At 42.2% G+C, this 24,845-nt stretch overlaps 1 protein-coding gene and 2 long non-coding RNA genes across 4 annotated transcripts in view; 1 reads left to right on the top strand and 2 right to left on the bottom strand.

Moving 5' to 3' along the window:
* The window catches only part of BRINP3 (BMP/retinoic acid inducible neural specific 3), a 153,797-nt gene that overhangs the window by 60,006 nt on the left and 68,946 nt on the right, over positions 1-24,845 (bottom strand). For both annotated transcript variants that reach the window (XM_051794087.1, XM_051794096.1), the window contains exons 3-4: positions 9,548-9,738; positions 880-1,070 (exon numbers count right to left, since the gene is read on the bottom strand). In XM_051794087.1, coding sequence (XP_051650047.1) covers positions 880-1,070; positions 9,548-9,738 — 382 coding nt within the window. The remainder of the gene's footprint in view (positions 1-879; positions 1,071-9,547; positions 9,739-24,845) is intronic.
* LOC127474337 (uncharacterized) lies at positions 1,469-2,513 on the bottom strand. The gene is made up of 3 exons (XR_007905815.1): positions 2,411-2,513; positions 1,960-2,148; positions 1,469-1,569 (listed from the first exon to the last, which is right to left on the bottom strand). It is a non-coding gene; the product is annotated as an uncharacterized LOC127474337 (long non-coding RNA).
* LOC127474331 (uncharacterized) lies at positions 2,645-5,397 on the top strand. The gene is made up of 3 exons (XR_007905812.1): positions 2,645-2,753; positions 4,509-4,683; positions 5,018-5,397. It is a non-coding gene; the product is annotated as an uncharacterized LOC127474331 (long non-coding RNA).

The following is a 24,845-nucleotide window of genomic DNA, read 5'->3' on the forward strand; positions in this document are numbered from 1 at the left end:
CAGTGCTGGAAATGGACTGACAGAGGTTATTTCAAATAAGGTTAGAGAGATGCTCCAAAGGAAAATTGTTGCTTTATACTGTACCTGGGGGACTCTGATCTTAGCCAAGCACCCTCCTGTGAGGAGACTTCCTATGAGTGACCTGCAGAGTCAGTAGACAGAATGCTTTCACTGACAAACTGAGCTAAGAGAAATTCCTAGCAGAAAATAACACCTCTCCCTAAAGCTGTAGAGCCAAGAGCTCCAGATTGTTCCAAAGGGCAGTAAAAAAAATAACAGCAATAAAATTAATGTTTCAGGCACAGGAGCACAATAACTACATTAAAAAAAAATTAAAAGAAGAGGAAAAAGAAGAAAAGGAGAAATAGAAATGTGTTTATAAACGCAGTTACTGAGCACAGGTGTACATAAGGTTGCCTCAGTGACCAAACATTAAATAAAATTAATGTTTCAGGCACAGGAGTACAATAATCACATTTAAAAAAAATAAATAAAAAGAAGAGGAAAAAGAAGAAAAGAAGTAGGAGAAATAGAAATGTGTCTATAAACTGAGCATATATGTACATGAGGTTGCCTCAATGACCAAACACCCCTATAAAGGTGTATCAATCAAATTATGTGCCATTCACCCAGACTAACATCATCACTGCATCTTTAGACCCTCTTCTAAACTAGAATCTTCCTTAAAAATCGAACACTTTGATTCAGGTCAAAAAAAAACTCAGAATAGAAAAAAATCATTATTTTGCTAGGAACTATTTTTTTGTTAGGTTTTTTTGGGGTTTTTTTTTGTTTTGTTTTTTTTTTACTAATCAAGCCCCGTTTCCCCCGGGGGCAGCAGCCAGTGAAGAAGGTTGCTGCGGGGGGTTTTGCCCCTACCTTGATGGCGGTGGAGGCGATCTGGATGTGGTGCAGGCGGCGCAGGGTGCTGTCCCTGTCGATGAAGTAGGAGGCTGCCAGCTGGTGCAGCGTCTCCAGCGTCACCGCCGAGCTGTTGGTGCCGGGCTCGCTCCCCTCCGACCTCTTGCTCAGCTTCCTTTTGTCCACAAAAATCGTGAGTGACTCCTCTCCTGGGCAGGGAGACAAGAGGAACCCCAGCAGACATCAGCAACACCCAGCAGCACAGAGATAATCCACAGAACCACGTAAAAAATGTGTTTATTTCCAAGGTTTAATACATCCGTTTTACAGTGTTTAATGTAAATGAAATTTAATGTAAATTAAAAGAAAATGAAACCAGTGTGATACACAAGACTCTTTTGTTTGTTTGTTTCTTTCTTTCTTTTGTATCCTAGCTGATATCAGAAGAAAGGTTACAACTGGTTATAAGCAACCCTGTGCTTTCTAATGAATTCAGCAATGCCAAAATGCCTGAAATGTGATAGAACACTTGTGTGATAGAGCACAGTGATAGAGCACTGCCATTCCCTTGTCTTAAACCAGACTTATATGGCTGAAAAGTGTGGGATCTTTGGAAAGCCCTTGCTCTTCCAAAAGCAAAGAGAAGATCCAGCCTCTCCCGTGGTGGGTTTTTCACTTCCTCTCTCTTTACAGAGACGTGGATCAATACTGTTGAAGTCAGAAATTTTAATTTCTGAGGGATTGTTGAAAAACAAAAATCTGACTCGCTCAACTGAATTAGTTCTGAGGAACCATTCCAGATTAGACTGTCTAATACCGACAGATTTTCCACATTTATTGTCTAGTTCATGAATACTTTTACCTGTGTTCCAGGCTAAGCAAGCATTCATTCCTTTAGTAAAGGGTTTAGGCAAAGCTCCTTACTTCAGAAAAAAAAATTAGAAAAGTAATTTATTGACTCAGGATTTTCTTCTGTGCAATTTATGTCCGAAGTCACTACAGAAACTTTTCTCACTTTTTGAGCCTGTGTTTGGTAACTTGCATTCTTCAAAACTTAGCTCAGGAATGGATTATGCTGTCATTATAATGTCATTATACCTGTGTTTTAGGTGCTGAACAACTCCACTGAATGCTGTTTCCTTGTTCCTGGAAAGGAAGTTACCCTGACAGGGTCTGACTTGCCACTTGTGCTCGTTTCACTGCTCACCCATCTGCTACAGTGGCACTGTGCCCATGCAGGGGATGGGATGCCAGCTTCACATGAGTTTATGTGCCAAAAAGTAATAGCTGGAGAGGGATAAAATGCAGGATGAAAACATGACATCATCTTCAGAGGGAGATAATCCTGGTGGTGAGCAGTGCTGAGTGCAGAATGCTCCTGCCTCCGTGCAGGGGAGCACATCTGTCAGCAAAGTCTGGCTCACAGAGCTCCTTTGTCTTTAATTAACATGAGCACACTCCTCTTTCCCCAATGCACCTTCCGTGCTTCCCAGTCTCTCAGAAATTCAGAGGACAGTCAGGCCCTTCAGAAAGGCAAAACTGCCATTACCCAGGAGCCTTTTATCTAATTAGCCCTGCAAGGGGCTTGTCCAGCCTGTTCCTTTTGTCCTGGAAGGGACAGCTGTGCCCAGGACAGGTGGCTATTCCAGTTGGAGCTTCCCTCAGTTTCCACCACTACACTCACACTTCTCCTCCTGTGGTGTCATAATGGGTCATGGTTTTTTTTGTGCACACAGCCATCAATGCAGGGATTCACTGCCTGGAGCTCCGAAGAACCAGGAGTTAAATATGAGGATTCTCCCGCCCAGTTATCCAATCTTTCTGCTGTAATGGTTAGACACAGGTTCATGTTTTACTTAACTACTGCCAGAACCTCCTGCAAAGCAGAGCAGGTGCCTGGCAGGGCAGGGATGGGCACGTGGCACCAGCACAGATTCGTGCACGGGGTTCACTGCACCATCAGGCAGTGCCAGCGCTGTGGCCAGGTGGGACATTTGTCACACTGTGCTGCATCTGTGCCAGCTGCCGTGGGCAGGGCCCTGGGAAAGCACAGCAGACCCTAATGACTTGCACTCCGAGGGAAATGTGCCACCAAACCCACATCCAGGCTCCGGCACCGTTGGCTTTCGACTCTGCCCGCGCGACAGAACCCGCCTTGGCACAACCTGCCGTGGGATCCAGCCAGAGGGAAAGGTGTTCCTGAGATGAAAAGCAATGGAGTGGGCAGAGAGCTGAGCCAGAGGCTCATGTGGGCTTCGTGCAGCTGTTTGTGGAGCTGTAAAGATGTGGTTTAGAACAGAGGTTAAGATTTCCCTGCGAGGGTGGGGAGGCCCTGGCACAGGTTGCCCAGAGAAGCTGTGGCTGCCCCTGGATCCCTGGAAGTGCTCAAGGCCAGGTTAAAGGGAGTAGCCTGGTCCAAGGATCCCTTCCAATCCAAACCATTCTACGAATCTGTGGTTCTGTGATAATGAAAAAACAAAGAACCTGAAAACTTCTCCCCTGCAGAGATTTTCTGCAGCTTTGAGTTCTTGTTTTCTTGGCCCTTACAACTCATCTTTCTACTAGAAAGGTGGTTGAGCTTTCAAAAGCCCCTTTATTCTAAATACACCAGCTAAGACCTCTGGAAGAGGAGAAAACATGGAGAGAAATCTCCTAGTTAAATTTTGCACCCATGGCCTGATCTAGTCACTGACACAGTATTTACACCTCTGAGTTCTGATGTTGTCTTCTCTGATACCACAGAACCATGGAGTGGTTTGGGTTGGAAGGGACCTTAAAGCCCATCCAGTGCCACCTCTGCCATGGGCAGGGACACCTTCCACTAGCCCAGGTTGCTCCAAGCCCCGTCCAACCTGGCCTTGGACACTTCCAGGGATCCAGGGGCAGCCACAGCTTCTCTGGGCAACCTGTGCCAGGGCCTCCCCACCCTCACAGCCAACAATTCCTTCCAAACATCTAACCTAAATTTCTTCTCTCTTAGTTTAAAACCATTCCCCCTTGTCCTGTTACTATTTGTCCATGTAAAAAGTCATTCTCCCTCCTTTTTTATAAGCCCCTTTAGACACTGGAAGGTTGCAATAAGGTCTCCCTGGAGCCTTCTCTTCTCCAGGTTGAACACCTCCAGCTGCCTCAGCCTGTGCCCAAAGGAGAGCTGCTCCAGCCCTCTGAGCATCCACCCCATCTTTCTCTGGTATGAACACTTTTGATTGATCTGTGTAGCCATTAGCAGAGATAATGAGATGACTTCTACTTCAACAGAGTTCTTCTAAGTTTTATTATTAAAACAGAGTTTGTTTTAACTCTCAAAAAAACCCAGGGATTTTCCCATCGGCTGCTCTCCAGGGGGCAGAGAGCGAAACCACAACAAAAATTCCCATTTCGAAAACAAACAAACAAACCTCGAAAAAGCATTTGTGCGTTGTGTTGTGCTGTTTTGTTTTGACTGGAAAGTCTCGGGAAAACAGCCTTTAAACCCCATCACAGTTGTCACATCGTCCTACTAACCCCGTCCCGTTTGATCCCATGCTTTCCACGGCAGTTGGTGGTGGGTGTGTTCTGGCAGGCAGGATTCCCTTGGCATCCCCAGCCCTGCAGCCTCAGTCCCACTCCCTGACAGAGATGTTTTGCTTTTCAGCCTTTGTGACCAGGTTGAAATGTTTACTTTGACTCACGTCTCCCAGGGCTGAGCAAAGGCAGCTGCAGTGAAGGGCCCTCAGTGTGAGTGTGGAAGAAGTTCTTCCTCCTCAAAAACTCCTGCATGGCATTTATGTGGAATCTCACACAAGCACTGCCATTCCCAGGCACTTGTAGCTGTGCAGTCAGGTGGGTTTCAAAAATAGTTGCTGTTCAAAAGGATTTTGACGGAGTTTTCCATCTGTCAGAGCCAATTTAGCTCCTGTTAGAAAAGGTGGATTAAAAAACCCAAGAACTGCCCCATACACTGGTGCTCAGGCACCCACATCCCTGCAGAACTGCACCCAGAACTCCTGGGTTTGGGAACTAACACCACTGACTCAGATTTGATTTGGGAAAGGCAGTTTGAGTTTGAAGTTAATTTCTAGAAAATGAAACCCACGCCAGAAGAGGCTCTTTTGTCACATTGAGAGCGTGGTTGAATCTTGTTTTCCACTGGTTACAGTCTGCCACCATGAAACAGACTAAGGAGACGTCCAAACATCAGCTAAAAAACCAAGTGTGATTTAGAAAGTTACAAGTTTTAAGAACTGAAAAGGAGTAATGACAGTGAACACTAAGAAAATGTGATTACTCAGCATGGAATTCTCCCAGCTGTGCTTTTCACAAGCTCTTCAAGCAGAATTTACTCTCCAGCACGAAATTCAAGAGCCAGTTAACTTCACTTTCTCAGGTTTAAAGGAAATAGCACGAAAACACTCAGTTATGCTCACAGAATGATGCCACGTAATCCAAGGATTGACTGGTTCCAGAAATTAGCAGAGTCACTGCACGGATACTTTATGGCCATGGAGAGGCTCCCACTGACAGCCACTCCCCTGAGTTGAGAAAGTTATTCCACATGCTGGGTTTTTTTTAAGAAATATGAAATAAAAAAATATATAAAGAAATTTACCCCGATATATCTCTGGCCATTTAAATGTGAGACTCCTAACCAACAGTTTGTAAATGGCATTTAGAAATTAGAAATTAATTTTGTGTGCATCCTAAGAACATATTCAGGAATTATTTAAATTAAAAATGCAAACCACTGTCAACATGGTAGAATTGGAATAATGCTGTAACAACTGTAACTAAATATAGCCATCTATTGAAAGAGTAAATATACTTTGTTACACATAATAATACATATTCATGTGATTTAAATACTTAGTGCTATTTTCTGCCTCAATTATTGAGAGACTGTTTGCCTGTACCCACATCTTTGTAATGATGAAGGGTTTATAGGCTTTGATCTTTCATATTTTCATCTGTAGGCTGGGTAGTGGTAGGAAAAGGCAGTGATCCAAGCAGTTCTCACCCCTTCAGAGATTCATGCAAAATCCCTTCCTGTCTGGATCACTAAATGGACTGTTAGGGTCTTATCAGGTCATTTTCCCAAACTTCAGCAGATGCTGATGGAAATGCACGGGTTCCAAACTGATATAAATTCATGCCAGGCCAGATGTGGTATCATTGCCATGGTTCAGGTGAGTAACAGGGAACATTAATTCCATACAAGCCATCTGTTTGAGGATTTCATTGTTTTCTTCATTGAGGAGGCAGGAGAAGAAAGTTAATATATTTTGTGCTTTTTTTTTTTCTTCCCCTTGGCTTCCATAATCTTAAATGCTGGGAATTTTATATGCCTTTATATGTAGGAACAACATTAAAGTGAATCCTTTAGGTTCATTAAGTCATCATTTAAGATAATCCACCTTAAGGTGAGATTCATTGTTGGTTTTGTCCTCTTACACTTCTCCTGCAGTGGGACACCAGGCTCCTGAATACCCTCCAGCTCTGAACTCACTGCTGCACAGGACTTTTTTGCAAACCATTAAAATGCAGTTCCAGCCAACTGGACCATCACTGTTTCATGCAGGCAAAAAAATATCAATGCAAAACAAAAGGAGGAAATGTAAGACTGTGTGCTACCTCCCATTCAAAGGAGAGCCTCTGGTTTTTGGAACTTCTAGCTGAACACTGATGAAGAATTTAGAAATACAGTTGGGTAAGTCAGACATGACTGATCTGCCCATTAGGGACAGATGGGCTTATGTCACGAGAGAAAATTTCCACAAGAAATAAAAGCGCTGGGAAATGTCACTTTCCACATTATTTTGTGGCAGCAAGAAATATAGAACCCTTTTCCCCAAGTTCTCATTTCCCAGTGCCCTTGAGGAGCATATTTCTGTGTTTGTGGATAAAGGCTTGGGAACGGATCACCACCAACCACGTGCAAGAGTTCCCTTTATGCTCAAAAAGGGATCTTCATGAGAGCCAAATGGTCACAGAGGCACACAAATCTTACCACATCCCCATTCATTTGCCAAGTTTTCCTTTCTGTCCATGAATACAGATGATTGGGGATTCATTAACTGAAAGTACTGTGCACAGTCAGTTTGGTCTTCTGCTTTTAACAAGCTGCATAAGTGACAAAGCTTTCACAATAAAACAACTTGTAATTAAAGGGTAAGTACTAATACATTACTGAAAGATAAAAAAAATCTAATTACATGTTAATAAAGTGTGGACAAGCATCTGTGGGAATCCCCATTCAATCTAGGCAAAAATGAGAACTAACACATACAGGAAAGTGTGGGTTTATTAGCTACCTCATGAAAGCTCTTAGAAATCACTAATTCCCTGTAATTATTGTAATAGAAACAATTTTTTTTTAAGTATTCAGCACCCATCCAATGATAATGGAAGGCAGCAGGTGTGCCTCCTGACACTTTGGGGAGGATATGGAATGTCTGAGCTCCGATTTTCAAATGGCTTCAAAAAAAATATCATTTCAGTGTTAGTTTTTACTTAGGTCCAGACCTCCTAAAGGGTGTCAACTCTGTAGCTCTTTTATGATCAGCGTGATACCGGTGCTTTGATTTTAAAGATCAGTTATTCCCACGTTAGACTGTTTTCCTAGAGTTGTTAGATCCAATTGCACCTTGAAAATTAATTTCATTGTATGGCTGAGGTCCTGCTAGTTACATGAGTTAGTAATGAGCAGATAGGCAGTAACACTGAAAAAGAACTTTAACCACTGGATAATCCTTGCAGCAGGATACATGCTGCAGGCAAAGCCTTAATTGTCGTATTTTAATAAACATTTCCTTTGTCTTCAGCAGTTAGTTTTTCTATGCAAATGTATCATATACTTAAGAGAACACACAATCATTTATAAGAAGGTATATTCACATGCAAAAATATTCAAAGTAATTAAAAGAAATTATGGGATTTTTTTTTTTCAGATTGCTGGTCAACAGGCGTAATTTGTTCTTAAAATTCTAAAGGGAATGTATTTGCTGTAGAGGTACCAGTTCCCAAAATAACGATAGGAATTAGCTCTTTATTTTTTAAAACCACTACAGCAAGACAGAAATTCACCTTGTTTCTAGGATGGTCACTTCCAAAAGGTGGCCCCTGTGAGCAATTTTGGTCATTACAGGTCTCAGCTATCAGCCAGACCAGGAAAGCTTTTATTTCCTTCACAAATGGTTGGGATTCAGTCATGAGATGCACTAAAGGAAACCATTCCTCAGGTGAATAAAGGATTTCAACAAGCCTGTCCTGCTGGAAGGACACTCAATCACCAGAATTGCCTTTAATACAATCGCCCACCATGGGATGAAGCTGCATTTCTGAAATGTCAGTTCATTCTGTAATGCCTGGGTGGGTAATCACAGGTACTAATTATCTCTCATTCGGAACAATTTATGCTCTCCCTTGAACATTAGGCCTCTTCACTGGATTTCTTCAATCCATTCAGTGACTGGATCCCAATTATCCATCAGGCTACCCTTTCCAAATTAGTCTGTGGGGACTGAGGCACGCAGATCCCATTAAGATAATGGGAATGACATGGCAAAGCCTCATCAGCCCATTTTGAAAACTCAGTGCCACTGATTAAGTGGAAACTAGTTATAAAAAGGGTAGAGCAGCAAATAGGGATTTCCCAGCAAAGTGGTTTAAAAGTCTCATGGATTCAAAGACTGGATGGAAATAGTTGATACTGGTTTTCTGGCTTTATTTCTGCAGGACTGTAAAGGACCCAGATATTGCTGTAATCTGTTGTTATTTTTTTTTAAGGACCCCTTACAGAAAAAACATCCCTCCCCTTAACCACCTCAGTGCAGAGAAACATCCCCAAAGCCACGGGGCACACCAGGAACTGGGGTGAAGCACTTCAATCTTAGCAACCGGATTGCTTTTCCTTTTGTGCAGAATGAAACTGTTTATACAGCATCAGTAAAGCAAAGTTTAACATCAGCAGAAGGAGCCACCAGGCTTGTAACAAAACCTGCTGCCCGGAGAGCTGCTGATTCCAGCCCCTCTGTGGAGCCACCGGTTCTACACAGGAACCAGGGGTGACCCTGTCCTAGTTAGAACAACTGGGGCCAGTTCAGCACTGCATGGGTGTAACCCAAAACTGGGTATTCCATAGCCTTCCATGCCATTTCCCAGAAACTGGTATCAATAGACCATTTACACCCTCTGCCCAGAGCAGCCCTGACTCCTCAGGCCATAAACTGGGTGTTCAGAGGCCTGTGAGATAGGAGGGTGCTCCTCACACCCAGTGTGGAACTCCCTGCCCTGAGAGAGGTACTGGGCATTCCTGCCTGAACTGGAGAATAGATAATCTTGGAGTCTTGGGACTTTTTTTTCCCACTCCTGGGATCCAGAGACTGAAACCACCACTCTCAACCAGACTGAGACCATCATTCTCAACCAGACTACACCAGCACTCTCACCAACAGGTTTTCCCCTCTCCTTTTACTTTGGACTCAGGGGGCCCAACAAACACCACTCTGTTCATGCCCCAGGGTGCTGGGTTATACATTTGGGTTTTGTGGGTTCAAACCAACTGTTTGCCTGTATAATCCTATTGTATTATTTTATTAAATTGTTATTTTGACTTACAATTTTGAGTTGAGTTCATTTCCCCTGCTGGTCTGCCTCTAAACCAGCACAGCCCCAAACTTTCCTCCCCAGTGTCTCCGGGTACAGGCCCTACCTCCCAGGGTGGCTGACAGCAGGAAGTGTGTCCCATATTTCTTGATGAGGTTCTCTGTGATCTGCTGGAGGGTCGGGCGCCGGCCCAGCAGCCGGATGTTCCGGAAGAACTCGGGGGCGAGGGGCAGCGGAGAGCCGAGGAAATTCCTCCTCTCCACGGCGAGGTTGTTCACTTTCCAGCGGCCAAACTCTCTGCGAAACAAAGCGTACACAGCTGGGTAGTTTAAATCATCTAGGGAAACACTATCACACCATGCTTGGCATTACTAGGATAACTCAGGTTTTCTGTACTTCTGGCCTCCATTTTGAGGAAATACACAGGCAGCAAGACTGACTCCTAAGAACTTCTCAGATGTAGGAGGGATACAAATGAATTCAAAGACTTGTCCCCTTCCCCTCTCCAAAATAAATCAATGACAGCAGGGAAAACAAACAAGCTCATTGCACAGCAATAAACACATCTTTTATTCATTTACTTACCAATTAAGATACCAGATAGAGTTATTAGTGAGAAGGACTCCTTGTCCTCAAAATCCAGACAAGACACACAGCCCTGGCAGTAGCTTTGCTTTTCCAAGGTACAGCAGTAGCTGTTTTGGTTGCAGACTCTGAGAATTAAGTCCAAGCAAACTGAAGACCCTGCTTTCGGTCCCACTTTGTTGAGTCACTCCTACAGTCATGTCAATTAAGATTCCTCTTAGGTAAGATGTAGGAAAGCAAAGAGATTAGAGAGCCTAAAAGATCTTACCAAGGTCCCAGCTAAACACAGAGTAACATTCACTTAAAAAATTCACACAAGTAAAGAAATCAAAGATGGGCATTTGACCACGTTAATGCAGACACTGAAACAGTGAATTACCCTGCACTGTAAATGCAATTTTCATGTGAAAAACAAACAAACAAACAAAAAACAGGAAAAAAAAACCCCACGCTTTTTTGTTTAAATCCTGAGTTTTCCAGTCATATCATCCATTTGAACAGGTCAGAAAATACAGGTTAATTGTAGGCAGTGGTATATTCTCTCCTATTTTCATTCCCTCTCTTTCATCACCCTTTGTAGTCTCTCTAGCACAAACTCTCCAGCCCCAACCAATTTTTGGTACCAAATGTGCATTATTCCCCTGTGGAAATCATGCTCCTGCCCACTGCCAGAGGCAGGCTAGCAGGCCTGGCAGAGTTAATAAACATCTGAGCAGAGAAAATCCTGCCTTCCAAAGTGGCTTGGAGTGCCATTCATCAGGAGAACACCTCCCACAGCATAGCATGGCATCAGTGCTGGCTGCTGGACAAGAAAACCAATTATCCACTGAGAACAAACACCACAGATATGAGAAGCTCGTTCTTTCCTACTCCTCCTCTTCCTCTGCTGTGCAAGAGCCAAGAGCAGCAGCTGCTCAAGAAGTGAATAGCAGGTGGTACCCCCTGTGCTGCCCAGAGATTTGCAGCCCCAACAATATGTTACCCATTGGATGGAGTTCTTAATGCTCAGGGCAAAGCCTGGTGCAGAGAGGGATGATGGCTCAGAGTTCCTGGGCTTGTACAGGACAGAGGAAATCAGTCAGTCTGGCTCCCAGGATGAAGCCCATAATGGAATCCTGTTATTAGCATAGGTAGTGCCAGAGGCCATGGGCAGCATTCTCTCCATCTTCCTGCACGCCAGAACCATGGATTTGTATGTCCTACCCAAAATCTGCCTCCTGGCTGTTGGGTAATGCACACACAGGAGCCCTGGAGCCCAGCAGTGCCATCTCTGACCAGCTGGACTGCAGGATGGCACAGTCTCTGGCTACTGGAGGGGCTCTCCTGCCATCAGTTCTACTCAGAGAACATTGGGTTGAAGAATGGCCAGTCAGGGAGTCAGTGTGGGGTGAAAACCAGCACAATTTAAAACAGTTGTCATTTCAACACTCTTTTCTTTAATTATTTCCTAACATTTTTGATTCACGTTGCTATTCGAAGACATTGAGAGTGATGTTTAATCTCAAGAAACAATTAACATTCTGACATGAAACACTCCCTAGTAAAGCACCATACAAGTTGTGGACAAGATTTTATCTTGAAAGAAGCTTAAATTGCAGGTGGATCTGAGAGGACTGCTAGGGCAGCAGGCCAACAAGGGCTGTCAGTGTGTCCTTTGAGTTTCAAGCTGTAGTTTTTTTTCCAAATGTGTACATAAATTTTACATTTGCTTCTACCACTGCACTCATTTAAATCACAGAGGTACAGGGAGATGTAGGGAAAACTCTGTATAAAACATCTAGATGAAAGGAATTTTAAAAATGCCATTGAACTTTAAAATTGTAGTGTGTAGGAGATCTAAAATGGGAATATAATCTCTGCTATTGCAGATGACTGAATCAGCCTACAAAGAGGTTTACTGTGAGTCTGATGGATTCTTCTTCACTAAAACAGCCACACACAGAAGAGAGCCCAGGCAAAATTAGCAATGTTAGGCTTCATTGTAAGTAACTTGTGTGTTTTATAAAACAGTATCATTGCCAGTAAGCATAAATGTTATCAAACAACATTGTGACGTGGTGTGGGGAACACTGGGAAAATGAACTCCACATCACTCCTAATACAAAAGAACTCTTCTGTGCTGCTTTCTCCTAATGAGGCAGCTTCACACCTGGCTGGTGGAACGTGTCTGCTTTGACTGGGCTGGAATGACAGTGGGATTCTGAATCCAATGCTTTCCCTTGCAGCTGCAAGTTACTCTGTTGGCAGAAGAGCACAATGAGAGAATATATGGGGTTTTTCTCCTGCTACCTTCCTAAAAAGCTCGAGGATTTCTAATGCCTGAAGCCATGGCTTGAATAAGGCCAAGGTGAGATACATTTCATTTTATATCCAACAGCAGAAGAAAAAGGTCAATGAGACATTACAATGTGTATGACTGGGGTGGGGTGGGCTGGCAGCTGCACAGACACAGCCAGGGGCAGCTCAGCTGTCTGACTGGTGGGTCAGAGCACCATCAACCACATCTCCTCCGTCCCACTCAACACAAAAGCCATGTATGACTGTAGCATTTGGGGGAAATTGTACCCAGGCCAATTCCTCCACAGGAGACAGGCTGTGTAGGTACAGAGAACCACAGAATCCCAGGATCCCAGAATCCCAGGACATGCTGAGTTGGAAGGGACCCACCAGGATCATCCAGTCCAACCCTCAGCCCTGCACAGACCCATTCCCAAGAGTCACCCCCTGTGCCCCAGAGGATCATCCAAACCCTCCTGGAGCTCTGGCAGCCTTGGGGCTGTGCCCACTGCCCTGGGGAGCCTGGGCAGTGCCCAACCAGCCTCTGGGGGAAGAACCTTTCCCTGAGATCCAACCTGACCCTGCCCTGACACAGCTCCAGCCGTTCCCTGGGTGCTGTCCCTGGTCCCCCCAGAGCAGAGCTCAGTCCCTGCCCCTCCTCTGCCCCTGCCCAGGCAGCTGGAACTGCACTGAGGTCTCCCCTCAGTCTCCTCTGCTCCAGCTGAACACACCAAGTGCCCTCAGTGTCCTCACACGGCTTCAAATCAAGGCCCTTCCCATCCTCAGTGCCTCCTTTGGACATTCTCCAATGGCTCAATCCCTTCCTTATATTGCAGCACTGGGCCCCAGCTATATCACAGTCCTACCAGGTTGATAAAAGAAGGTTTCATAGCAGCAATATCCTATTACCTCACAGCTACCTACTGGCAGTTCTAACATAATAAGTACAGAAAATATTTGTTATTAAAAAAAAAAAAAAGGCTTTTAAAGAGAGGATTCACCCAGGATCAGGTAGTAACCAAGGCTGTGTTATTCACAGATTGTCAAGTGAAAACATTCTCCTTACCAGCACAGGTCATAAACCTTTCAATGTTTATTATGACCAGGTAAGCAATAATAATAATAATAATCAGAAATCTGCCACAACCTTTACTAATGCTTGTTACGGTTCATTTTTCTATTCAAGGTGAAGAAGAAGGGATTTAGTTATATAGTGACTGAGAAGCCCTCTGAAAATACCTACCTTTGTACAAAATCTTGCTGATAGGGAAAAAGACACCAATATGAGCAAAGCAAAGAGAGCAGCCTCCCTTGGGGAAGAGAAGAAGCTGGGCCTGATAGTACAGAACAGATCTCATCTATGTCCCTTAAAATTTCAGTTATCTAGATGTGGTGATCAGAAAGAAAAACATTCAAGATACAATAAGATCTTTTAAAAATATTTCCCCCTGCTGAAATGGAAAGTGTTTCTTTGTTAACTATGTGCTCACAATTGTCTGGAATTTTCCCAAGGTCAAAACAGAAAAGTCTGCTGAACATATGTATGTTTTCCATGTTATTGTTTACAGGTTTTTTACCTTACAATGAATAAACACTATCATTAGGATTTCTTTTTATCTTAATATACTATCCCTTTGAAACATCTTCGTCATTTTTTTGCCTTTCTATGTCTTTTTCACCTAGCACTTGAAATTCTACTTCCAGAACCACAATTCATCAGTATCAGCTTCACTATCTTCTTGCATTATGCATATGAAATATGTATAGATGTATGAATGAATTTTAATAAAAAGCATATATTATATACTTAGAATGTACTCGGATGTATTTCTTTTTTATGACTACTCATAGTCAGATTACTGTGTCAGCTACTGTGACATCAGGGATTTGAAACTTCTCTGTCATGAACATCAAAGGGACACAAGAGAAAGAAAGGTGGCTTTCCTTTTCTTCCATGTCTCCATAACACGTGTACTGAAAAATTCCTCCTCTGATGGAATCCAAGAGGGAATTATTTCTGTATCTTGTCCTGTGGTGTTGTGTTTGCCTTTTACTATGAGTTTGTGATACACTTCAAACACCTTTGTGAGTGCTCCTTCAGGAACTCACCATCCCCACATTCAGCTGGCCCCGTGTGCACGTACAGGCATTTGCACAAAACTGACAGCTCTTAATGACTTAATCTTATTTACCTCCTGCCTGGGAAAGCAGCTCCATCACGCCAGCAGTGCAGAGGAATGACTGGCCTGGAGAAATGCGCTTCCAGGAGTGTGTAGTGATTACACAGGAGTTAAACAGCGAGTACAGGTGGAGCACAAACACCTCAGGACTGAAAGGTGTTTGTATGAACCACCCAAGAGTGAGGAACTGGTGAACGAGCTTGTAAAATCTCACCAGTTTGCACAGGCTTTTAAGACAGGCATTAAATTCCAAGGAAATGATTCATTAGCTCTGCATCTGTTAATAGTGCCAGGGAGCAGAGAGGAAAGGGAGAATTCCTAGTAAAAGCTGCCCTCGCCTACATCTGAAATGGAGAACGACCGGCACACTTGGGAGGTGTTTCTCACAGCCTGAGGAAGCAGGACACAGATTTTGCAGCTTTTCTATGTTTCTGGGGTTTGATCACTCATATGTGCCCTGGCCTGTGGGTGTTTTGGTGTGTGTGCCAATCTCTTGACGGGGGAGAGTCAAGGGGATGGGGCCAGGCTCTTTTTAGCAGTGCCCAGCGACGGGACAAGGGGCAACAGGCACAGACTGAAACACTGCAAGTTCCACCTGAACATGAGGAAAAACTTCTTCTCTTGAGGAGGGGCAGAGCACTGGAACAGGCTGCCCACAAGGACTGTGAATTCTCCTTCTCTGGAGACATTCAAAACCCACCTGGGTGTGACCCTGTGCCACCTGCCCTGGGTGCCCCCGCCTTAGCAGGGGATTGCTCTGGATGTTCTCCAGAGGTCACCCCCAGCCCCAGCCATTGTGGGATTCTGTGTTGATGACAATTAAAATATGGTTTTACAGCCTGCTGGGTAAGCTGGGGGCATTTTTGGAGTCACATGCAGTTGTCCATCCAAACAACGACAAACAGTCCAGGTTACATGTCACATTCTACCAGATGCATTCAGACTGGTTACATTTAACCAAATGTGTCTTGGTTATGGCAATCACAGCTTTTTCCCTGTGAATACATATGGGAGGTACCTTCTAGTGGGTCAGGTCCTTGCCAATATAATATTGCCAATATAAGAAAACCAAATTCCACCAAGATATCTATTGTCACCGGCTTGTATATTTATTCTTCCCTGTAAGAAATATTGATTTCATGGTTTATCACAGGTCCTAGAGGGACAGGAAAACTTTTCATTCTCCCCTTGACAATATCAAGAGACTTTCCAATGCCTTCTGTGTGCATTGCTCAGACTAATCTAATCCTTCCACAGTCTACTGGAGAGTTTGGCAAGCTCAAAACATCCTTTCCTCTCAGTTCACACCTGCTCATAGGAATCATTTATTATCCAGGCGACATGACTGATAAAATGGTGCATTTCTTTAGACTGGCAGAAGACAAATGAAATCCAAAAAAATCCCTCTGACTGGAAGATTGTGCTTCTTTCAATTTATTTGCAACTGTTTTAAAACCCAGTGTTGTCTGACAGTCAATGGGAGGAAAAGGTATGGATTTCAACTTCGTAAATGGGGTAAAAACTGTTTCCCATTTTTTCCACAATGCACTAAATACCTTCACTCTGTTTCCCAGAACACTTTCAGAGGAGCAGGTATCTTACCTCGAGCTAAAACAACAGTTAACCTTTAAAATGGAGAAGACTGCCCTGGAAAAGAGTTTTTCGACACAATGAGAAGAGTTATGATAAAGAGAAGCAGAAAGGCCTATTTACAGCCTTTTTGCCTGACCTTCAGAGCCAATAGATATCATAGTCCTGTCCCTGTAGTTAATTGGACCTGAACAAAACCTGATGATTCTGGAAATTTCTAAGAAAAGGAAACTCATAATCTCTGGAGCTCTCTCTGAGGATGGGCTTTAGAGATTTGATTATACCTGTTACTGCTTCAAAATCAACGTGAAAATCACGTTCTTCTTCCTTCTCTTCTTGTCCTGACTAAAAAATAAAAAGAATGGACCAGGTTTCTTGTAGAGACAAGGAAGAAAGCTGAATCTGTGCAGTGTTTTAGTGTATAAATCAACACATGAAAAGACAGTTTATGAAGAATGAATCAGCATAAAGATCTGCTGGAGAAAATAAAACATAATAGAGGGTTCATAGATTCAGTGTTGGTGGATACTCCCAGATGAATCACAGGGGAAACACAAACTGCTAAAATTGTCTAGAATTGTTCCTTTTCCAGAAAGAACACTATATAAACTTAGTCTTCTACAGTGCAGATTATCTGGCTCCTTTTCTAAACAATTCACAAGTTTACCCTTCCAAAGAAGTTGGGTTTTGTCTCCCCTTTATTTCCACCCCTATTCCAGCAGAGCACATTCCAGCAGTGCTATTTACAGCACTGAGGGATGGCAGTCATTTAACCTGCACTTGAATTTATAAAGGCAGCTGTTTCTCCCAACACCCTGGGATAAGTTTGGCTTCACACAAGTGTAAATCTCACACATATATGCATAAATGCTGTCTTGATATTGTGAAATATAACAGCTGCACTATTGTTGTCTGTAGCAATTCAAATTGTTGAAAGCAGCAGAATGTAAAACAAAATATTTTCTGAAAGTACTTTGGTGTGTTATTTTTTTGTTTATGACTTAGCTCTTTGAGGAATGTGCTGCTTATCTTCTTTGCATCTAAATGTTATCCACCTATCTAAGTGTTGTTTCAATGGTATAAGGAAATACTCTGTTCTCTCCTGGCACACAAAAAAAATTAAGCCAGGAATTCTTATTCAGCACATAAAAATGTTTCAGTTTTCTATCACAACAAAGGATGCTTCTGCTTAAGCACAACTATTTTTATTGATTCCAGAATAAATCTGGAGTGCTGGTTTATTAAAAAATAATCCTGGCATTCTTTTTTCCAGTGGAGTCAATTGTAAATATCTCAAAGAAACAGTGGAATTACACCAGTGAGCTGAACAGAGAATCAGGGCAATAAAATTGTCAATATAGTTCCAGATTACAAACACAGAACTTCCTAATGCCCTTAAATAAATAAAAGCATTGGATGGGAGACGAGTTCCTAATTTCTGCCACAGGAACAGTCGAGTGTTAAATGCGTTGTCTGAAAAAGTAAGGCCTATATTTATCTTACTTTATAGAATCATGGAATGGTTTGGCCTTGGACACTTCCAGGGATCCAGGGGCAGCCACAGCTTCTCTGGGCAACCTGTGCCAGGGTCTCCCCACCCTCCCAGCCAACAATTCCTTCCATAAATCTCACAGCAATTTTTCCTGGTCTGAAGCTGGATGAGACCAAAGATGCCCTTGATCTGAAGAATTTAGAGCAGTCTTAGATCCAACGACTCTGAACACAGCCATGAATCCCTGCATCCTTTCAGGAGAAACTTCACCCAGCAGCAGCTGCACAGGCAGGAACAAACGCTTTCTTCACCCCTTTAACCTAAATAAGAGCATGAAATTCACTGCCAAACAGAGACTATTTAAATGCTAATTGGGACAGCAGGTGATTTAATTTCCTCTCTGGTTTTTCCTTGAAACAGAAATAAAAAGAGTTGCAGCAATCCAAGCCTTTTTTTGTTATTAAAAGGCTTGATTTTGTTGCAAGTGTCGTTCCTATGTGTTATTGCTGCATCGTGTGATAAATAATGAGATTACTGAAACTGAAGAAAGTTACAGGAAAAAATATCCTCCACATCTTTACATCCATGCCATACTGAACCAGTGAAAAGTTAAAAGTATAAAAGGTAAAAAAAAAATTAAAGTGGTTATAAATCGAATACCTTTCAATTATACTGTAACTTTTAATCTATTATCTGGTTAATAGTTTAGTAGTTTTTGGTTGATGTGAAAAAATATTTAAAAATATAAAAAATATTTTAAAATATTTTAAAATATAAAACACAAATTATTTCTGTATACACAAGTTGCACTTTGACAACATGCAAAAAGAGAAAAGATTGTTGCATAGAATAATATAAGCCCTCACTGCAGGTTCCACAATCTTGTCCTTTGCCACAGAAACACTTTAGCCCCAGTAATCATCCTGAAGTGGAAAAACCTCTGTGCTATGGATCAGCTTGGAGTCTCTCATGCTGCAATTTGATCTATTACTGTCCATCCACTACCCCAATAAAGGATGAAGGTTTGTGTATCCAGGCACAGAAGAGTGATTACAGTCATTTGTCTGAATGCAGGAGTAAGGCCCAGATCCCCTGCAAAGGGTTTGTTGTTAGAGGAACATTATAACATTACAGGGGATCTTGCAGAAATTATCCTGAACCTGGTCTTTTTTTTTAAATTCTTATTATTGAGTAGAATGAAAGAAAATATATCCATAAAATACACCGAGCTGAGGGCTTTGGCAAGTGCCTTGGAAGATTTACAGATACCAGAGAAGTGGCTGAAAATTGAAAATATGGCATGGGATAAAAAGGCCGGGTACTGTGCTGAAAAATACATCTGAATACACACAAAATGGGGGGGCAGCCTTTTATCCAGGGCAATTAGTGACAGGACAGGGGGAAACGGCCTCAGGTTGTGCCAGGAGAGGTCCAGGTTAGGAGGAAAAATGTTTTCACTGAGAGAGGTTGAGCAATCCCTGGAAGAGGTCAAAAAATGACTGGACTTGGTGCTAAGGGATATGGTTTGGTGGCCATTTGAGCAAAGGTTGGACTAGATGATCTTAGAAGTTTTTTTCCAACCTTAATGACTCTATGATTTTATGAAAACAAATAATTAAACGAGTAGAAACATGGTAAAACAGAACACATTTCAAAAAGGTCCACTAATTCTTTTTGGAATTCCGCTGCAACCGTGAAAAATTCTTACATAAAACTAGAATGTTTTATATATAACAACAAAATAGCTTGTGTGACAAAATGTCATGTTCCAGAGGTCTGCTAAGATCCCAGTCATGGTGCCTCCGAAGAGTCATAAATGAATTAAAAATCAAATCAAATAAATGAAAATAAAATAATAACAACCCCCTGTTTAAATCCTTTTCAAAACAACAGGCAGTGGAGGAAAATCGTTATTAGGAAAGGTTGGACAGGATTTTTTCAAGGGAACATAAGCTTCTGGGGGACATGACAACAGACTTGCAATATGTTACTCAGCAGCAGGAGCTGAACAATTGTTCAGTTAGGAAAAACAAGTCTTATTTGGGGTAAAGAAGGCTGAACAACAGATCTGTCCCAGCACTACATTTCTGCCAATCTAGACCTGTAAATGTGAGCAAAGTTCAGGTGCTGCCCCAGCTGTCAGTTTGTAGTGTCTGCTCCGCTGACAGCAGCTGCTCCCTCCCATTCCTGCCTCCACTGCCAGCATCTGCCAGCATTTTCACAAAATCATGGAGTGGTTAAGGCTGGAAAAGCCCTCTGAGAACATCGAGTCCAACTGTCAGCCCAGCACCACCACCGTGTTTGCCACCAAACCCTGTCCCCAAGTGCCACGTCCACGGGTTCTTTGGACACCTCCAGGGCTGGGCACTCCAAACCTCCCTGGGCAGCCCCTGCCAAGGCCTGACCACCCTTTCCAGGAGGAAATTCCTCCTCCTGTCCAACCTGAGCCTCCCCTGGCACAGTTGGAGGCCATTCCCTCTCCTCCTGTCCCTTGTTCCCTGGGAGCAGAGCCCGACCCCCCCCGGCTCCCCCCTCCTGTCAGGGGGTTGCAGAACCAGAAGGTCCTCCCTGAACCTCCTTTGCTCCAGGCTAATTTTGGGTGACAAAGATAGGATTTGAAGGGACCTTAAAGCCCATCCAGTGCCACCCCCTGCCATGGGCAGGGACACCTTCCACCAGCCCAGGTTGCTCCAAGCCCCGTCCAACCTGGCCTTGGACACTTCCAGGGATCCAGGGGCAGCCACAACTTCTCTGGGCAACCTGTGCCAGGGCCTCACCACCCTCCCAGCCAAGAATTCCTTCCATAAATCTCACATCAATTTTTCCTGGTCTGAAGCTGGATGAGACCAAAGATGCCCTTGATATGAAGAGTTTGATTTGAAGCCGTGTGAGGAGCAGCTGAGAGCGCTGTCAGCGAAAGAATTGGGTTTAATCATATTTTATGCAGGGCAAGTTTTGCTGCAAGTTGATACAAGAATATAGAATAAAAGAAATTTTGAAGTGTTAACTGTGATTGTTATGTTTCCAAAAGTGTCAGTCATGTAATGGATGGTATGGTATGAAGGAAGAATTGTTTCTGAAGTGCCAGAGCAGAGCTAGAGTCTGGAGCCATGCATTTGAGAACGTTATTTTCTCTGAAAATGTCAAATATGAAGTAGTAAATGCCTGTTTCAGCATTTTGGTAGATTTACTATGCTTAGATTAAATGTTTTGTTTCAGTGATATTAAGAATATTTCAAGATCATATTTTAATCAACTATCACTTTCTTGAGACCAATATTTTTCTAAACCTGACATATTTTGGCTCAGAGACACCAATAAGATGTCAGTTTAATTACAGACAAGTTGTGCAACTGAAAGCAAAGCAATGTAAATTTTTATCCTTGTGGGATTAAAAATAAGAAAAAGCACATATGTGTATATTTTTTTAGTTGCTATTAAGTTTCTGAGGTTATTAGAATCAGTTCAGTTATTGTTAAGATTCTGACTTATCACTTCACCTCACGCCCAGGAAGAGGAGGGAAACAAATTAAGTATATTCATACAAATAGCAGCACTCAGAAAGAAATTGCCCCTTGTCTCTGAAACTATGGAATTCTTTGTGTTTGAAGCCCCAGAAAGAGCAGCAGTTAGTCCTGCTCCTGACACACATTGTCCTTCCCACGTGGCCTTGCCCTTGCAAAGTAAACAGTTATTACTGGGGGATTTGAGGGAAACCTCCCAACACAAAACTTAATTTGCATAAAGTGGTTTTTTCCCTCAGGTCTTACTTGGGTTTTGTCGTTGCATCCTTCTAATACACTGTTCAGTAATTGTTTGAAGCATGACCATGCAAAGTGCTGATTTTGTTTCCACCGCTGACAGTTAGCAGTGATCATGCAAGTCATGAAAATAAAGTCACATCATAAACCTTGTAAGGATTAATCCTTATAAAGGATTATTTCTGGTAAATGCTCTGAGAACAGGTGACTCTCTGGGAGCTGGTGACCTCAGTGGGGAGGAAAACAGAAGGAAAAATGCCTCTTTCAAACTGGAGGAGAATTGTTTATTAGGAAACAGTATTTGCAGACTTTCCATGGGTGTTTTATAAACTCAGTTGCAGTAGCTGTAATCCCCATGGCATCACAGGATGGTCTAAGCCACGGATTTCTAACTACTCAAAAATGTGCCAATACTCAAAGCTGACAATATTCAGGTACATTTACTTTCACAGATAAGTGAGCTATACCATTTACACATGCCTTGAACATTTTTGGGAAGGTGCACATGAGTCTGGATGGATGGCTAAGCTGGTTTGAACACCTTGCTGCAAGCTGGTGTTCAAATTGCTGACAGCAGCAAAGGTATCTTATTCCCAGCACCAGAGCTGAGATTAGGGGGCTGCTTGACATTGCTGTATTTTATAATTTTGTCCATTATTACTGTAAACTGCAGCTGGAGCTGTCGGAGCTAAATTGTCCAGAACAAAAAGGGATCCTTCAAACAGATGATGCAGGAAAGACAGAATAAGGGGAGAGCAGTACAACCCTTTGCCTGCTGAGTCCTTTTGGTTTCTATCTGCTCTTTACTGCAACAAGTCTTTTACCTCAGAGCAGACAGAACTGCCTGGTACTTTGTGTTTGGTGGCCAAACACTCCCACCCACACGTGGGACACTTCTGTGACAAGGTTATTGACACAATTAAAAAAAAAAAAAAGTCAGATATTTCAGGGGCTTCTGTGATGACTTTAATTTCTCTCTATATATGTCACAAATACAAACAGAAATAATGGTAAAAGCCAGAAACACTGCAGAGCTGTGCAGGAGACCAGAGAAAAGTAAACTTACTATTACCCGAGGGGGATCAGTTTGCCCATATCTTACTTTAATCAAGGTAAATCAAAGAATAGAGACAGTCTATGGAAATTAACCCCTCTGGAAAACCCAGGCATTTAAAATGTGCCAAAAAGAATGATTAAAATTAAAGATAGAGCCATTTTAATTTAAGGTAGAATCTGGTCTTCTAAATTCAGCATCTGCTTCAGTAAGGAGTAAATATGCTAACTGTCTATAATTCTCTTTCTCCGTTCCATCTCCCACCTGGCTTTTGACTTAATTGATTAAAGACAATCTAAAATAGGTACAAAAAATTGTAAATACTCACCTTTGTTTTAATCTACACCTAGACATTTGAATAGCTAACTTCTCCCAGAGGCATCTTTACAAGGACGAGCCTTCAAAATCCTTTGGATAGCTCAAATAAAAGCAGTATTGTTCTAAATACGAGTTTGGAAGCAGGGCTAATGAAGTAAACAAAGATTAGTTAGAAATGGCTGGGGAATGAGGAGTGAAGAACGTTGGTTGTGCACCTGCTGTTAGGATGCAAGTCTGCCTGAGCCCCTGGAGGTTCCTCAGTAATGAGGCACAAGTGGGTGTTTGTATCAACATCAAAGAAAGGCAACTTTCTGGGCTGATGCAGTGTCTAATAAACATCTAATAAGCTTCAGGACACTGATGCTGTGCAAGATTATTTTGAGCCTTAGGATTCAAGACCCTCTGATACCGTTAACAAGGAGTTGTGACGCTGAATAACGTGGTGCAAAAGCAAAGTTATCCATGTTTTTTTTGTCCTGAATGGTTTTTTTGTCCTGAATGGACATCAGTCACCAGAAAAAAAGTTAATCTACAAGTGCCTATTTATTAATTTGTAATAGGTATAAATAAGTGTATATGTACACTTAGGTTTTGTGTAGGATATGCAGTTTATGATACACTGGAACACCCACATTAAGGACAGATAATGCAATTAGTGAGCTCTGTTGATAGCCCTACTTCTCTGTAAGTAAATTGAAACCCAGATCTAACTGAAAAGCTGACAGTCCACAGAGGTTAGAGCATCTTATTTACTATATTTAGAGTTTAAAAGAGACGAAAAAGTTGGCACATGCAAATTATTTTTCATATCAAGTCCTAAAATTATAATTACCTTTACTGAAAATGGCAAAATTCACTCTAAATTTCACGATACCCAAGTCTACTCTGTGAGAGCTCAATACAAAGTAAATGAGGAGAGAGAAAATAAATCCACAAGCCACGAAACTTTTAACTGGCATTTCTAACCTTCTGGTCTTAAAATTCATTTCAAACTATATCTGAGTAAGTTATTCACAATCAATGTCTGATCAATTTGAATTCTTTTTGTCCACGGCGTGTCCAGTCGTGGATTGTTTTTTGTCACTTATTCAATATTTGAATGTGGTGAGAATATTTCCCTGGTATTTTGTGCTGGGATAATTCACTGAAACCCTCAAAAGGGGATGATGTCTGAGCACTGCAAGCTGTGAATCTGAAAAACTACCTTGTGCACTCGGTATCAAATTGTTCTGCAAGAATTGGATCAATAGAAAGTCACCAAGGCCAGAAATCCAGATGGTGCTGCTTTCAGCCAACTAAAATTAGCTGCATTGGTTTTGGCTCACTTGTCTATTCCTGTTGATCTGTGAGAATTTATGGAGAGCTGGACAACAGCCAGAGCTGTACCCCATTCATTACACATGTGACTCCAGTTCTTCCTGTTAGAGGACAGTATAGTAGTAGATCTTTTTTATCTGAAGTACATAAGAAATTCAACTTTAACCAACCAACAATTTGATTTTCTGTGATGAAAACTATGTACCTGTTTGTTAATCCATTTTTGAATACAAATGTTAAGTTTTTGCTTTATTAACCAAAGGCTCAGATGACTTTAACAGAATAACTAATGACTTTGTATTACCCTCTGAATATATCAGCCTTGGTGATTTCAGATATGATTTGTTCTTCTTTATTATTTATATTTTAGCAGTGTCCCAGAACCTTAAGCTACATTACTAACAAGGTTTGTTATATAAATTACACACCACAGTGAGCTGCAACTGAAATTCATGCAGTCTTCTATTAATAAGTAAAATAAGTACCAATAAGCAAAAGTAAAATATTTTGCTGTCTTATTTTACAAATATTGTGCCACTGTCATAAGATGATACAATATGCATCTACAATACATGTGAATGGTAGGACACTCTCTCTCCAAAAAAAAGGTTGGTGATGTCAAATGAAACACATTCCCAAAGTGTCCTTATCCTGAGTTATCCTGAGGAGATGTGACTATTAATATTGCCCACTGATCACCAGTGTACAACACAGCTTTTGAGGCCTCTAGCAAGGAAGTTGAAAGACACTTTTGAAGTACAGTGATCAGGGGTTTTACCTTACACATCTATATTTAGTTCCAGCTGTACCAGGTCAGAATCAAAGGCAAA

Source organism: Manacus candei, unplaced genomic scaffold (genome assembly GCF_025592945.1).
Source record: "Manacus candei isolate 608988 ecotype Guabito, Panama unplaced genomic scaffold, ASM2559294v1 h1tg000005l, whole genome shotgun sequence".
Taxonomy (NCBI): Eukaryota; Metazoa; Chordata; class Aves; order Passeriformes; family Pipridae; genus Manacus; species Manacus candei.